This window comes from Salmo salar, chromosome 22, assembly GCF_965601325.2.
Source record: "Salmo salar chromosome 22, fSalSal1, whole genome shotgun sequence".
NCBI lineage: Eukaryota > Metazoa > Chordata > Actinopteri > Salmoniformes > Salmonidae > Salmo > Salmo salar.
In genome coordinates, this window is record NC_138312.1 from 43133249 (window position 1) to 43150354 (window position 17106).

At 39.7% G+C, this 17106-nt stretch overlaps 1 protein-coding gene across 2 annotated transcripts in view; it reads left to right on the top strand.

The window, feature by feature from the left end:
• Positions 1-974: 974 nt before the first annotated feature.
• Positions 975-17106, top strand: part of LOC106583491 (DENN domain-containing protein 2D) — a 29660-nt gene continuing 13528 nt past the window's right edge. For both annotated transcript variants that reach the window (XM_014167729.3, XM_082967625.1), the window contains exons 1-6: positions 975-1344; positions 4585-4683; positions 7746-7906; positions 8442-8554; positions 10919-10988; positions 11071-11148. In XM_014167729.3, coding sequence (XP_014023204.1) covers positions 4593-4683; positions 7746-7906; positions 8442-8554; positions 10919-10988; positions 11071-11148 — 513 coding nt within the window. In that variant the 5' untranslated portion in view covers positions 975-1344; positions 4585-4592. The remainder of the gene's footprint in view (positions 1345-4584; positions 4684-7745; positions 7907-8441; positions 8555-10918; positions 10989-11070; positions 11149-17106) is intronic.

Consider the following 17106-nt stretch of genomic DNA (forward strand, 5'->3'; position numbering starts at 1 on the left):
GCTCAGGGACAAGCAAGCTCTTGATTAATCTGTATGAGAGTAGGTAGAGGAAAATAGTTAAATACTAGAACTTTATTTTCAAGTGAGAAAATGCCAAAAAAATGACCAAACAGGATTTAGAGGTTTCAGTGACAAAGAAAAAATACTGTATTATTATAAGGGAATAAAGGGAACATTTGTTGCACTGACAAAGGATGACATAAAGGAATGTTAGTGGCCTTTGCTATCCTTGTCTTTTCCACCAGGGGGAGTCATTTCCCTAAAATGTCTCAAGATGACTCCTGTGGGCCTCTGCTATGACATTCATAAACAGTCTATGATCCATTGCCCCATGCATGCATTTTTAATAAGCATGACTAGAAAATGGTCGGAGGGAGAACCAAAACATAATAGTCAACCAGGAACATGAGAAACATAGCCTGCTTGTTGGCTGTTGTATTCATGTCATATAATATCAGAGCATAGACGTGAGAAATCAGTCGTGACACTATGGCTGCGTTTACACAGGCAGCCCAATTCTGATATTTTTTCCACTAATTGGTCTTTTGACCAATCACATCAGATCTTTCCACATCAGATCTTTTGAGCTGATCTGATTGATCAAAATACCAATTAGTGAGAAAAAAATCATAATTGGGCTGCCTGTGTAAACACACACCCAAAATAAAGACGACCTACTCATCACGTTCAAAGACAGCTAGGAAAGAGAGCATGGTTAATATGTATGAATGTCAGTCTTTAGTGCAGTGTGAGAATATACATTAGTTAGCTTAATACATCACCATATGAGAGCCTAGAGGAAACATGGATAGGCAAAATAATATTATACATTATTTCCATATTCTCTGAAGCAGACCACCCTCCCTAATTAATTAGACAACGCGCCCTCCAATAGGCTTTAAGGAACCTTTGGAAAAGGGCGTGTCAGTGTCCCCTTTGGTCACACATCTGACGTGGGTCATGGTGTCTGTCAAATTAGTTTTATTGTCGTCTCGATAACCTGCGTACGGTTCTATTCTATCAACACATTTAACCGTAGGCTACTCACGCTACACATCAAAGGAACTGTGTTGTAAATGAAAGTTTCTGGATAAAGAGAGCTCAGGGTTTAGCTGTCTTCCACAAGTGTTCATCAGCAGAATGCGGCACATCTAGCACTGAGAGGAATAGAGACGGTTCCTGGAAATCGATTGCATGTGTGCCGGGTAGTTAGTTAACAAGGCATTTGAACAACGGGTTGCGAGGTTGCTTGCTTGTTTATCTGGTGTGAAAGACGGCAGATATTGAACAGCGACTAAAACGTTTTGGGAACTTTAAGCAACTGATTGAATTATTCCGCGGAAAGTGAGTATTTGCCATTGATATACTGTTTATTTTTCTTGCTGTAATGGTTGTGTATATCAATAATTTTCATACCTTTTTGTTTGTCTAATGAAAACTGTACATATGATATGCTTGTTAGACATAGAGACACCTTTCACATCAGCATGTATTGATTTTCCATGGTTACAATAGTAGGCTATTCTCAACTATACTCAACATTGCTCCAACTGTTGGCAATGGCATATAGTTCCACCTGTATATGTTTTGTAAATGGCTATTGAAAATGTGAATAACACTAGAAGAGTATTGTAATGTGCCATATTCCCATTACATAGTATGGACATCATAAGTGACTGAAATAATGTATTTTTACTTGCACCCATACAGAGCCTTCAAAGTATTCACGCCCCTTTGACTTTTTCCACATTTTGGTGTTACAAGGTGGGATTGAAATGTATTTAATTGTAATTTTTGTCAACGATCTACACAATACTCATGTCAAAGTGAAAGAAGGGGGGGAAACGCATCTCAATTACATAAGTATTCATCCTCCTGAGTGAATATGTTACAATCACTTTTTGGCAGCGATCACAGCTGTAATCGCTTTTTGAGTAACTCGGAGCTTTGCACACAGGGATTGTACAATATTTGCACTTTATTTTTTTTATTTTTTTTATTGTTCAAGCTCTGTCAAGTTGGTGGTTGAACATTACTAGACAGCCATTTTCAAGTCTTGCCATAGATTTTCATGCCCATTTAAGTCAACTGTAAGTAGACCACTCAGGAACATTCAATGTTGTCTTGGTCAGCAACTCCTGTGTATATTTGGCCTTGTGTGTTTAGGTTATTGACCTGCTGAAAGATGAACTTGGCTCCCAGTGTCTGTTTGAAAGCAGACTGCACCAGGTGTTCCTCTAGGATTTTGTGACTTGTTAAGTACATTTTTACTCCTGAATTTATTTAGGCTTGCCATAACAAAAGGGTTGAATACATATTGATTCAAGATATTTCAGCTTTTCTTTTTTAATACATTTGTTAAATAAATAATAATTTCACTTTGACATTATGGGGTATCATATGTAGGCCTGTGACACAATCTCAATTTAATCCATTTAAATGCAGGTTGTTACACACAAGTCAAGCGATATGAATAGTTTCTCAAGGCATTGTATGTCAGACAGGGATGATGAGAGGTCTGTGAGACTGATGGTGAATTATTAAAGAGGAAGCGTAGATCTCCACAGTTAAAATCTCAATGGCACCAAGGCCAACTCTCATTTGTTACTTACTAGAAACTTTTTCACTTCCGTGTCTGTTTTCTTTCAGTCACTTATGTTTGGCCCGTTTTGTTATGTTAGAGGGTCTGAAGGAAGATGCTTTACTCTTAGCTCAAGCCAAGGTGTAAGGTTTGTCATTTGGAATTGTTTGACCTCATGGATTTCTGCTTCAACAGCCCCTATGCTCAATCTGAACATAAACACGTGTCGCTTGCGGTACCGTTTTGGAAGCATGAGGACATTCTCTTTCAACGAGAAATCATTTTCAAAAAATCCAAGGTTAAATTGATACACGCCTTGGTAGAGTTAGTGTTCCCACACAGCCATATCTCCATGTAACAGCTTGTTTACGGAAGACGAGATGACCACTGCTAATTAGCCTGCTCGGAACACCTGTGAAAGCGTGACTCGAAGTGTACTTTCATCAGATGGAGGCACCCATAGCTGTCTGGATCTGTGCAACACTTACTGTATCCGTTTATTATAAGGTTTCTTTCTCGCTGATGAAAGATGAGGGCCATATGTTTCGAAAGCCATATTGCAAGTGACGATTATTGACGTTTCTAAACCTTAAAACACAGTGTCGGGATCATAGTTCACATGAGCCCGTCTTGGGCAACACTAATGGCTGAGAAGTGTAGGGAGAAGGCAGAAGGCCGCCTCATCAAACACTGAAAAAACAAAACAGAGTAAGCTTGTTTTACGGTCTGAAGTTCATCTACACCTTTTTCAATCTTACTGAAGCACTCACAGATTTAAGCAATCAATCCAGGGCTACTCGGATACCTATGAGTAAAATTATGGCTGTTGATGACGACAGGAAAGATGGATTCTTACTAACTACGCCATTCTAGATGGCTATCTGTTACAGGATCTGACTGTAGTCATTCTTACTAACACACTTTTTTTATATATTGAACATAGGGACTATGTTCAAAAGGTTACCTAAGTGCGTCAGGGCAATGACTTTGAAAAACAACTCACCAATCTGGTGCTACTGGTTCAGTGACAGCTGGCTGGGAAGAATGGAACTGGATTTTCCAGAGACAATTTCAGATGTCTGGCATTAGTGTACAATCACAATACATTAGACGGTACATTTTAAATACACACAAAGAATATTATAGTGCAATCCACATAGTCTGAGTTGGATCACTGTCTTGTAGGGATTAATCAGAGTTATTACCATACTGCTATACCTTACCAAAAGGGCTGTGCTAATACCTATCCAATTCTTTCAGATCCACAGTGATTTGTTGTAATGGAAAGCTGGTCATATGACTTGTTCAACTTCACCTGAAATGCCTCCTGTTTACTCCGACTATACTGTCAGGCTTGATATAGATCCAACCTCCACAGAGTAAATGCCATTACAGATTGCTATCATATATATATTGGTATGATACACCGTGAGTGTTGAATTACAGCATGTGACCTGTTAACTCTTATCCACATTTTTGTCCTGGCTTAATTGATTTGAAGGCTTGTGGTTTAGGGGCTGAATAAGTGGGAAGTGTTGTGCTTGATCTTTCAACACAAGTTTAAGCAGTCTTTCTTACCTACTTTCAAGTTGGGAGTTCTCTCTCTCACATACTCAATCTCTGTCAACCAAATGTTTCTGTATTTCTCTCCCTTTGTCTCCTTCACCTCTTCTCTTGGACTCTCTCTCATGTAGTTTTCAACCTACGGTCTGTGTAGAGGGCATCAACAAAAGATGACACATTCTCATTAATGACCTATAGGTCAATTTCCTGGTGTCAACATCCTGTCCCATAACTGTTGTCTGAGCTCAACAGGAAAGGGGTCATTTTTTTCCTACTATCCATCACTTACATGATAACAATCACTGAATAATCCCCTCCAACCTTTTATTTCTAATCATAAGGATAAGTGAAAGTAACTCAAGGGGCTTTCCACCATGTTGACATGCTACTTTCTATCCTCTTATCAGTCCTTCACTCCCCTGCTCTTCCTTCCTCTGCAGGTGCCAAGATGTCCGATGAGCTTGATGCGGGGGACCATGGGCCAATGAAACGGCTCAATACCATGTTCTCGTCCCTCCAGGAGAAGTTCCACAGAGACCGTGAGTGTCTTGTATAGAAGTGTGTCTGTTCCGTTTAGGGCCTATAGTGACTTGGGGTTAGGGAAAATGGCTATGGGTTAAAGTGGAACTGAGCCCAAGTGTGTGTATAGAACACAAATGATACATTATTGGAAAAGGTTAAACACAGAACTCTAAGCAAACAGACAGTAAGAGGCAAGCATGAATCATGCTTATCATGAACTAAACATGCCTGTCAAGCATACAAAGATTTGGCCTCGACTGCTTTGTTCCCCTCTCACTCAGGCAAACCCATTGGATTCATAAAACAAAGGACACCTCTTATAAACACTTATGAAACAGGCACATTTTCCTAAATTCACTTATTCTGGAGATATGTGAGGAATTCCAATTTTTGAGAGAACCAGCCTAATGCTTGACCATGCTGGACATTTTTCTCAAATAGACATTGTTTAGTAAAATACAGGTCCTGGTATTTGACAGTGTGCATATCATCTATTGTGGCAGGTCATTAGGTGTGTCAGTGACCATCTAGCCTTAATGGTTCTATTGTGGCTTAACTGGCGTTGTTAATGGGTTCCCTTCTTCCCACGGAGTCACGTGGTAGAGGAAGGTACTTGCCTGTCTTTCAAAAAATGGCACAGTCACACCGGACTCTCACTGGTGGTGGGTAACAAGTAGAATCCTCACGTTGCCTAACGAATCCTCACGTTGCCTAACGAATCCTCACGTTGCCTAACAGTGTGGGCGTGGCTCATTTCCTGCAATTCTACACATTTTGTCTTCGGGCTGAGAGAATTAGTTTTAAGTGAATTTTCTGAAATTCTACAAATTTTCCCATGGCTTATGCCATGTTCTTATGCTGAGTGATTCAAACATTGTAACAAAATCAATGGGGACCCCATACAATGGAATTTTAGATTCTCCCGACTGTCTTTTTTAAATCCTATTTTTGGAGTAGTGGCAACGATTTAGCTGCAGTGGCCTGTCACTGCTAAATGAATATATGGGAAACACTGCTGTGTCATTTTCTACCCATCTGGCCACCACTACCTGTCTATGACAGACCGCCTTGTGTCAATGTGGTACTTCATACACACAAGGGAGAGATTTGACTACATTTTACATTTACATTTTAGTCATTTAGCAGACGCTCTTATCCAGAGCGACTTACAGTAGTGAATGTATGCATTTCATACTTTTTTTTTTTTTTTTCCCATACTGGTCCCCCGTGGGAATCGAACCCACAACCCTGGCGTTGCAAACACCATGCTCTGCCAACTGAGCCACATGGGACTAAGTGGGGACATTTTGTTATTCCCCACAAGATCAAATACTATTTCTAAGGGGGTTAGTTTTTAGTGTTATGTTTTTAGATTAGGGGTTTGGGAAAATAGGGTTTTGAATGGGACTGAATTGTGTCCTCTGAAGGTTAGTTATATAAGACTGTATATGTGCACATCCGTGTGTTTTCTCCTCTTGTGGTTTCGGTTGGTTAACAGTGTTCGTCTTAGTTCTTTAGCGCTGTGGTTTCCTTTGAGTATTGTGTGTTTAAAATCTGTACAGCATGGTGTAGGCATCCTCTCGAACTACACTGAACAAAAATATAAAGGCAACAAAGATTTTAATGTTACAGTTCATATAAGGAAATCAGTCAATTGAAATAAAATCACTATGCCCTAATCTAGGGATTTCACATGACTGGGAATACAGATATGCTTCTGGTCACAGATGCCTTAAAAAAGAGGTAGGGGCATGGATCAGAATCCAGTCAGTATGTGGTGTGACCACCATTTGCCTCATGCAGCACGACACATCTCCTTCGCATAGAGTTGATCGGGCTGTTGATTGTGACATGTGGAATGTTGTCCCACTCCTCTTCAATGGCTGTGTGAAGGTGCTGGATATTGGCAGGAACGGGAACATGCTGTCGTACACGTAGATCCAGAGCATCTCAAACTGGTGAGTATGCTGGGCCATGGAAGAAGTGGGATATTTTCAGATCCCAGGAAATGTGTACTGATCCTTGCAACGGGGGCCGTGCATTATCACAGAAACTTGACGTGATGGCGGCAGATGAATGGCACAACAATGGACCTCCAGGATCTCGTCACAGTATCTCTGTGCATTGAAATTGTAATTGATAAAATGTATTTGTGTTTGTTGTCCGTAGCTTATGCCCATACCATAACCCCACCGCCAACACGGGGCTCTCTGTTCACTACGTTGACATCAGCAAACCGCTCTCCCACACGACGCCATCTGCCCGGTACGCTTGAAACCAATATTCATCTGTGAAGAGCACACTTATACAGCATGCCTGTGGCCATCAAAGGTGAGCATTTCCCCACTGAAGTCGGTTACGATGCCAAACTACAGTCAGGTCAAGACTCTGGTGAGGACGAAGAGCACGCAGATGAGCTTCCCTGAGACTGTTACTGACAGTTTGCAAAAATTATTCTGTTGTGCAAACCCACAGTTTCAACAGCTGTCCCGGGTGGCCAGTCTCTGATCCTGCAGGTGAAGAAGCTGGATGTGTAGGTCCCCGGCTAGCGGGATTACATGTGGTCTGCGGTTGTAAAGCAGATTGTACTGCTAAATTCTCTAAAATGACGTTGGAGGCAGTTTATGGTAGAGAAATGAAAATGTTCTGGCAACAGCTCTTGTGGACATTCCTACAGTCAGCATGCCAATTACACGCTCCCTCAACTTGGAGACCTCTGTGACATTGTGTAACAAAACTGCACATTTTAGTGGCCTTTTATTGTCCCCAGCACAAGGTGCACTTGTGTAATGATCATACTGTTTAATCAGCTTCTTGATATGCCATTATTCAGTATACTTACACAGTGCTAAATCCTAACTTAATTCTATTTTTGTTTTTTAATTATTCCATAAACATCAATGCATTATTTACAGTTATTTGGCCTACTTGACTAGCTACATACCAAAGTAAAATCTTCAGTTCCCAGCCGTGTGATGTTTGGAATGAAAAGCTGCCTTGGAGTCCAAGCCACAGTTAGTTGATGGTAGTGAGGTTTATGAATAATTGTCTTCACTGCTGTCTTCGGTCTGTCTTTTAGGGAGTGATGGGGATTCGACCCTGCCTCGGCCTACAGCCCAAGTGGTGACCTCAGCCCAGAACCAGAGTCACCTCTTCTTTGAGTACCTGGTGGTGGTCAGCCTACGGAAGAAGAGAGGGGAAGGAACGTACGAACCCCAGATCACATATCAGTTCCCCAAGGTCAAACCGATAGATATACATACATACATACATACATACATAGAGCTGAAGTCGGAAGTTTACATACACTTAGGTTGGAGTCATTAAAACTTGTTTTTCAACCACTCAACAAATTTCTTGTTAATAAACTGTAGTTTTGGCAAGTCGGTTAGGTCATCTACTTTGTGCATGACACAAGTATTTTTTCCAACAGTTATTTACAGACAGATTATTTCACTTATAATTCACTGTATCACAGTTCCAGTGGGTCAGAAGTTTACATACACTAAGTTGACTGTGCCTTTAAACAGCTTTGGAAAATTCCAGAAAATGTCATGGCTTTAGAAGCTTCTGTTAGGCTAATTGACATCATTTGAGTGGTGATCCTAACTGACCGAAGACAGGGAATTTTTTTCTAGGATCAAATGTCAGGAATTGTTTTAAATGTATTTGACTAAAGTGTATGTAAACTTCTGACTTCAGCTGTACACACACACACACACTGAGGAAGTATTTGTAATAGTAAATTAGCACTAATCTAAAATGTGTGTTTTAGCTAGCTAACATGAGGCGCTCTCAGAAAGAGGAAGAAGAGAAGTCCCTGAAAGCCATCCTCCTTTTCTGTTTCCCAGAGGGGGTGAACTGGGCCCCCCTGACTGAATACGCCAGGTACGTGCCATTTCTCACCATCTCTCTCTGCGCTCATCTCTCTCTCTGTTTCTGGGTCCCCCTCACTGAGCGTTTTCTCTTTCTCTCTCAACCATTTTTTTTTCAGTTCAGTGTCACACTTGGCTGAAAATAACCACACCTGCTTTCTCTTGTGTGTGCACATGCAATCACACCTGGGACAAACAATCACACACATCTACTTTCTTCATCCTCCCACACCCCCAACGCTCTGCAGAGTGTTTTCAGGATGTGGTGAAGTGTTTCCAGCGAGCTTTACATGAACCGTTCTATGACTGTATGCAATGTTTGTGTGCGACGACTGCAAAGCATCATCTGTCATCTCTTGCAAACAACCAGTGGTGGAAAAGCACCAAATTGTCATACTTGAGTAAAAGTATATATACCTTTTTTTTTTTTTTTTTTTTTTATAGAAAGTTACTTAAGTAAAAGTGGAAGTCACCCAGTAAAATACTAGACAAAGTATTTGGTTCTTAATATACTTAAGAATCACAAATAAAAGTATATAAATCATTTCAAATTACTTATATGAAGCAAAGCAGACGGCACCATTTTCTTGTTTTTAAAATTTACAGATAGCTAGGGGCACACCCCAACACTCAGACATAATTTATAAAAGATTAATTTGTGTTTAAGTCTGCCAGATCAGAGGCAGTAGGGATGACCAGGGATGTTGTCTTGATAAGTGTGTGAATTGGACCATTTCCTGTCCTGCTAAGCATTCAAAATGTAACAAGTACTTTTGGATGTCAAGGAAAATGTAGGGAGTAAAAAGTACATTGTTTTCTTTAGAAACGTTGTGAAGTAAAAGTTGCCCTAAATAGTAAAGTACAGATACCCCCCCCCCCCCCAAAAACTACTTAAGTAGTACTTTTAAAGTATTTTTACTTAAGTACTTTACACCACTGCAAACAACCTAGCTTTGACCAGGGTCAGTGTTATGGTCGGGCCTTAGGGGGCCTTGCCCGCCCTACCGTACCTCCTTGCCCATCCAAATAAAGTATTTAAATATTGATCATAGCAAGCCTGTCTCTCAGTATGTGTAGCTCATGTATCTGATGCGATCTGGACTAAAAGAGTATGGCATGACGTAGATAAATGGGGCTACAGAAGGTGTAAGACAGAAGGTGCTGTTTCGGTTGATCGGATTCTATTTTGGACTAATGTTCCAAGGTAACCTACTTTTGAAGTGATTTGTTTTTTAATCCGATGACCTCATGACTGGTTGTGTTCATGCCACATTAAAAGGTAGGTTAATACATTTTTCCAGTTAAATTACATGTCGCTACTATAAAACCTCTAAAGCAGTCATTTGCTCATGACTTTAAAAAAGTACTACTCTGCCATAATTTAAGTCATGCATCCCCTCGTCCTTGGCTTTACCGAAATGCGTGTATATAATACACAGTCATGTTAGAATCTTAATATCACAAACATAACTGGTGTTGTAGACAGTTTTAGGAGGGCTTGTCATTTTTTTAAATGGTTTTCACAGGCTATAATATCGGATTAAACACATGATGTAGGCTGAAGTATGATAGGTTAGAATGGATGAGTTGATGAGCGAGAGGAAGCATAATTATGTAACCACCAATTGTGAATGAAGAACCGGGTGGGTCATTCTATTATATTCATCTATCTAATTATAATCTCAATGTTATATACTCTGACCTACTTGGAGTACACAGTGATTGTGTGTGTAATTTACAATTGCAAGAATACCAAGACGAATGGGTGCACTCATTAGCGTTGCTACAAAATCTGAATGAGAACAACTCCGATGGGACCTCCAGAGTGGTGTGGTGGTCTAAGGCACTGCATCGCAGTACTAGCTGTGCCACTAGAGATTCTGGGTTCGTGTCCAGGCTCTGTCGCAGCCGGCCGCGACCGAGAGACCAATGGTGCGGCGCGCAATTGGCCCAGCGTCATCCTCCCATAGCGCACTAGAGACTCCTGTGGCGGGCTGGGCGCAGTGCACTGTGTCAAGAAGCAGTACGGTTGGGTTGCGTTTCCGAGGACGCACAGCTCTCGACCTTCACCTCCCGAGTCCGTACGGGAGTTGCATTCTCTGTGGCTCAGTTGGTAGAGCATGGTGTTTGCAACAACAAAAAAATGTATGAAATGTATGCATTCACTACTGTAAGTCGCTCTGGATAAGAGCGTCTGCTAAAATGTTTTTATAAAATGTAAAAATGTTGCAGCGACAAGACTAACTACCAATTGGATACCACAAAATTGGGTTAAAAAAAATGATTAAAGAAAACAAATCATGATGACATCTGAGTATTCTTCCTCTGAGTACTAAGCACACGGGATCAACATGTTCTATTCTCTCTCTCTCTGCAGTGAGACATTCTCCTTCGTGTTGACAGAGGTCGACGGCAGTAGGAGGAATGGCTACTGCAGGAGGTTACTGGTAAATTATCCATGGTGTCATTCATAGGACATGAGAATTACTCTCCGGTGTTTAGTTTCTCATGGCATGATGTTTCCTGCAGCCCAGTGGCAAAGGGGCACGGCCTCCGGAGGCCTATTGCATCATCAGCCAGGTGGCCTGCTTTGGACTCTTCTCCAAGGTGAGCGGGGAGGGTGTCGTAATATTCACTCACTCTTTTTTTATTTCTTTATTATTACTAACTCATCCACGACCTGTCTCGTCCCCCCCTCCCCTTCAGAGGACACAAATATATTTGTTCAGCTTTTTTGCTACCTACATTTTACATAGGTGATACTTTAATATACAGCAATCACATAACAATAATACATTAACGAGCTCTTTAATCTCAGCCCGTCCCATCTATCACTGTGGACCACCCTCGTTTGGTTTCCATGTGCCATGTCTTTTGTGCTGTGATGTTTTATATCAATTTTGAACCTTTCTAATCCCATAGTATCCACAGATTGTGAGCTACAGATGAAAACCTTTCCTACGAGTATTATTATATTATTGATTGACTATGGCTTTCCAAATTGCCCAACACTGCTATTTGTAAGGTTAATTTGAAGTGAATATTTTTTTTTTATTCCTGAACCTGTTACCAGAAACGAGCTACATAGGGGCCATATCAAAATAAATGATCTAGTGATCGTCTGTTCGCAGCAAAATCTACAGAGCTTAGATTATGATATATTTTATAGCATTTTGTACAATCATTTATATTCAACAACTCAGTGTTGAATCAAATGTTTTGTTTCAGTTCATATACCATGTGCCATGGAATCGGGAAATGATAACATTTCTTTCCATTTATTTAGCAACCTGTGGCTCAGCTGTGAGTTTAAGTTTTTTTTTTTGTCCTCAAATGAAACTGGTATTTCATTTGCCTCATCCATTTTTTGCGGTAATGCTGCAATCGGTTGGTTGTAATTTTGGATTGAGCAGACATTCCCATATATTTCCCATAGCTGCATATGACGTAACTCCAGTTTATATTATTAATAAATATAATGAAATCAAGTTTATTCATTTTTGTCTCAGTATATTTGAGTTTAACCATAGTACAAATATAATATTTTCTGGAGGATAAAATTGTAACCAGTTTTGTATGGCTTATTTAAGAAAGGGCAATACTTTGAACAGTTTCATTTTCATTTGGTCGAAAGTTGACATTTGTAGAAAGGCAATTTAACAAAGGATGAGCCTGCCTTAAACCCAACTGGTTCTTCAGTAGATTATTAAGTATAGCTTTTAGTGAGGTTCACTACTTTTAATATTTAATCATTTTAGCCCCCAAACTTCTGTTCATTATATAAATAGGCACACTGAATTTTTCTGGCTTAGCGTTCCAAATAAAGTGAAGTTACTCATATGATTAAGTAAACTGTGATCAGACCAAATAGTTAATCAATGGAATTTTTCTATTGAAATTGATGTTACGTTCATTATCTTTTTAGATTAATACCAAGTATGTCTACTTCACCATCCGCCCATAGTATTGGTAAACTACAAGGTAGTGTAAACATTGTCTTTTAACGATCAATACATAATATGGTAATACTTGTCATAATTGGGTTTTAGTCCAGAGAGGCTAGAAAAGTGATCAAGCTCTCAATGGGACTGTAGGGATCCAGATTGCGGACTTTAGAAAAAAACTTGCGTCATCGGCGTCCTTTTTTAAATGTTTATTATTATTATTTTATTTTTTTTGGAACCGTTCCCCAGATCTGTACCTCAACACAATCCTATCTCGGAGCTCTATGAACAATTCCTTCAAACCTCATGGCTTGGTTTTTGCTCTGACATGCACTGTCAACTGTGGGACCTTTTATATAGACCAGTGTGTGCCTTTCCAAATCATGTCAAATCAATTGAATTTACCACAGGTGGACTCCAATCAAGTTGTAGAAACATCTCAAGGATGATCAATGGAAACAGGATGCACCTGAGCTTAATTTCGAGTCTCATTGCAAAGGGTCTGAATACTTATTTAAATAAGGTATTTCTGTTTAAGTAAATACATTTCTAAAAACCTGTTTTCACTTTGTCATTATGGGATATTGTGTGTAGATTGCTGAGGAAAAATATTTAATCAATTTTAGAATACCGCTGTAACGTAACAAAATGTGGAAAAAGTCAAGGTCTGAATACTTTCCAAAGGCACTGTATGCTTAACATATTTTGCTTCCTCTTTCAAACATATCATTTGGTGAATCATGGATGACTCCGTCATTGGTAATGAGTTTCTGTAAATTATTTTTGGTAGCATTTCTATGTTGAACATTCAAGAAAAACGTAATGCATTTTGCACTTTTCCATCCAATTCACTTTTTTTTGTTATAAATTTACACTTGATATTTCTTGAATAAGTTCCTCCAAATGTTTTTCCTCTAACTTATTTTGTGCCACTATAGTACAGGTTTTTATTGCCATCTACCTGCGCTATTATTTCCTGTTTGCTTTTAGTCTTCTCTTTTGACCAAAACGGCTTTTGTTTTAATGAGTATTGTACTGAATGGCCTCAAAGTACATTTTGAAAGTCACATACAATAAGAGGATCTACTGTACCTATGTTATGCAGAAAAGTAAATTTATTAATGATTTTGTCTTAGTTAAAAACAAATTGTCATCCTGTAGGCTTTGATTAAATTTCCAGTGTCCCCCGTCCGCATGGGATTCTGTAAGAGTCATGTGAAGGCCAATTAGATGATGGTCTGATCGCTTTCTGTCTCCTATTAATACTTTTGATGCCAGGAAAAAATGAGATGAGGCAGTTAAGACGGCTAGCTTGATTAAACCTCCATGTATATCTCTCTAGGTCAGGGTTTTTCAGCCTCCATATATCCACTAGTTCAAATGTATCCAGGATATTTTATCTCAAGTGCATGAGGGGGATTTCCTTTTCGTTCCATTGAGGTACTTAAAACCATATTATTTCCCCCCATAATAATCGATTAATTTGTTGTGTGCTCAATAGATTATTATACATATTTTCGAAGCAGTGTGGATCATCATTATTTGGCACATTCATTAACCAGATCTGTTTTTGGTCCAATAGCATATTTAAAAGAATCCATCTTCCTTGCTCTGTTTGCACTATTAGATCAAAATTGTTGTTAATTAATATAACCACCCCCCCTTTGAGTTTCTTTGCCCATGACAAAATATATTTATTTTCCATACAACTACAGTTGTAGTGCGAGTTTCCTGAAACAATATATATTATATATATATTTTTTTTTTTGCCTAGTAAAAATGTATATTTTTATGTTCTGCTGAGCAGTTACAATTGTAACTGTCTATACTTATTTCCCCACTTACCATAATGATACCCAAGTTTCAATTATTCTTACCACAACCAATGTTTGTAAACTTACCATTCAAAAGCACCATGATGATTAAGTGTCCATATACTGTAGCTGTACCATAATATTTGCACTGTTAAGCATTATGTAATTGAGTAAACCTCCAATTGTCCTAATATTCCAGCCACTAAAACCTCCCCCCATATCTAGGTCTGTTGTCACGAAGACCATCTCCCTGACTCATGACGCACCTTTGCGTCCTAAAGGCTTGGCGTTGGCCAGAGGGAAATATGGGCAGTCATGATAACATAATTAAATACTGCCACCCTTCACTCACACATTCAAAGCTTTTTTTAAGAGAGAACTAACCAAATAACATGGAAAACAGTCAGAAAAAATCTAATAATTGATCATATTAATAGAAACAACAGCACAATATTAGTTTTCTTCTCATATTAAGAATGTCCTTGCAAAGGCTATAAGCATGTCAGCCCAGCCTGCTTAGTTAATTGGATCTAATTGTTAAAAAATAATGAAATTTAGAGAATAAATACTTTCTATAAATATCGCAAGACCAGTTCATTATGTCCATTACATGTATGCTGCCGATCAGCAGGGACATATTTCATGTAGTCCTTTATATCCTGTTATATTCCTAAAAAAGGAACATGCATTTCAACAGCTGCTAATGACTGCCAGTAAAAATGTCTTACGCATCACACTACCCATGAAGGGATACATAAGTTTAACTTGCAATCGACCCTGACACAGCCATGGCACGATAACAAAGAAGACATGCAGTACTGACAATCTAGAGTGAGAGAACCTGTAAAACCAACCTCTACCCACACACATTTTTTGTTTTTATTCCAGGGTCGTTGCTCTATCACTTTGGCTGATTTACACATAGGCCTATATCATTAGGATTGAGAATATAAGGGTAGCGTATATACAGTTGGAGTCATTAACTCGTTTTTCAACCACTCCATACATTTCTTGTTAACAAACTATAGTTTTGGCAAGTCGGTTAGGAGATCTACAGTCGTGGCCAAAAGTTTTGAATGACACAAATATTAATTTTCACAAAGTCTGCTGCCTCAGTTTGTATGATGGCAATTTGCATATACTCCAGAATGTTATGAAGAGTCTTCAGATGAATTGCAATGCAAATGAACTGAATTGGCAAAAACATTTCCACTGCATTTCAGCCCTGCCACAAAAGGACCAGCTGACATGTCAGTGATTCTCTCGTTAACACAGGTGTGAGTGTTGACGAGGACAAGGCTGGAGATCACTCTGTCATGCTGATTGAGTTTGAATAACAGACTGGAAGCTTAAAAATGAGGGTGGTGCTTGGAATCATTGTTCATCCTCTGTCAACCATGGTTACCTGCAAGGAAACGCGTGCCTTCATCATTGCTTTGCACAAAAAGGGCTTCACAGGCAAGGATATTGCTGCCAGTAAGATTGCACCTAAATCAACCATTTATGAGATCTTCAAGGAGAGCGGTTCAATTGTTGTGAAGAAGGCTTCAGGGCGCCCAAGAAAGTCCAGCAAGCGCCAGGACCGTCTCCTAAAGTTGATTCAGCTGCGGGATCGGGGCACCACCAGTACAGAGCTTGCTCAGGAATGGCAGCAGGCAGGTGTGAGTGCATCTGCACGCACAGTGAGGCAAAGACTTTTGGAAGATGGCCTAGTGTCAAGAAGGGCAGCAAAGAAGCCACTTCTCTCCAGGTAAAACATCAGGGACAGACTGATATTCTGCAAAAGGTACAGGGATTGGACTGCTGAGGACTGGGGTAAAGTCATTTTCTCTGATGAATCCCCTTTCCGATTGTTTGGGGCATCTGGAAAAAAGCTTGTCCGGAGAAGACAAGGTGAGCGCTACCATCAGTCCTGTGTCACGCCAACTGTAAAACATCCCGAGACCATTCATGTGTGGGGTTGCTTCTCAGCCAAGGGAGTGGGCTCACTCAGAATTTTGCCTAAGAACACAGCCATGAATAAAGAATGGTACCAACACATCCTCCGAGAGCAACTTCTCCCAACCATCCAGGAACAGTTTGGTGACGAACAATGCCTTTTCCAGCATGATGGAGCACCTTGCCATAAGGCAAAAGTGATAACTAAGTGGCTCGGGGAACAAAACATCGATATTTTGGGTCCATGGCCAGGAAACTCCCCAGACCTTAATCCCATTGAGAACTTGTGGTCAATCCTCAAGAGGCGGGTGGACCAACAAACACCCACAAATTCTGAAAAACTCCAAGCATTGATTATGCGAGAATGGGCTGCAATCATTCAGGATGTGGCCCAGAAGTTAATTGACAGCATGCCAGGGTGGATTGCAGAGGTCTTGAAAAATAAGGGTCAACACTGTAAATATTGACTCTTTGCATCAACTTCATGTAATTGTCAATAAAAGCCTTTGACGCTTATGACATGCTTGTAATTATACTTCAGTATTCCATAGTAACATCTGACAAAAATATCTAAAGACACTGAAGCAGCAAAGTTTGTAAAATTAATATTTGTGTCATTCTCAACTTTTGGTCACGATTGTACTTTGCATGACAAGTAATTTTTCCAACAATTGTTGACAGACAGATTATTTCACTTACAATTCACTGTATCACAATTCCAGTGGGTCAGAAGTTCACATACACTAAGTTGACTGTGCCTTTACACAGCTTGGAAAATTCCAGAAAATAATTTCATGCCTTTTAGAAGCTTCTGATAGGCTAATTGACATAATTTGGGTCAATTTGAGGTCTACCTGTGGATGTATTTC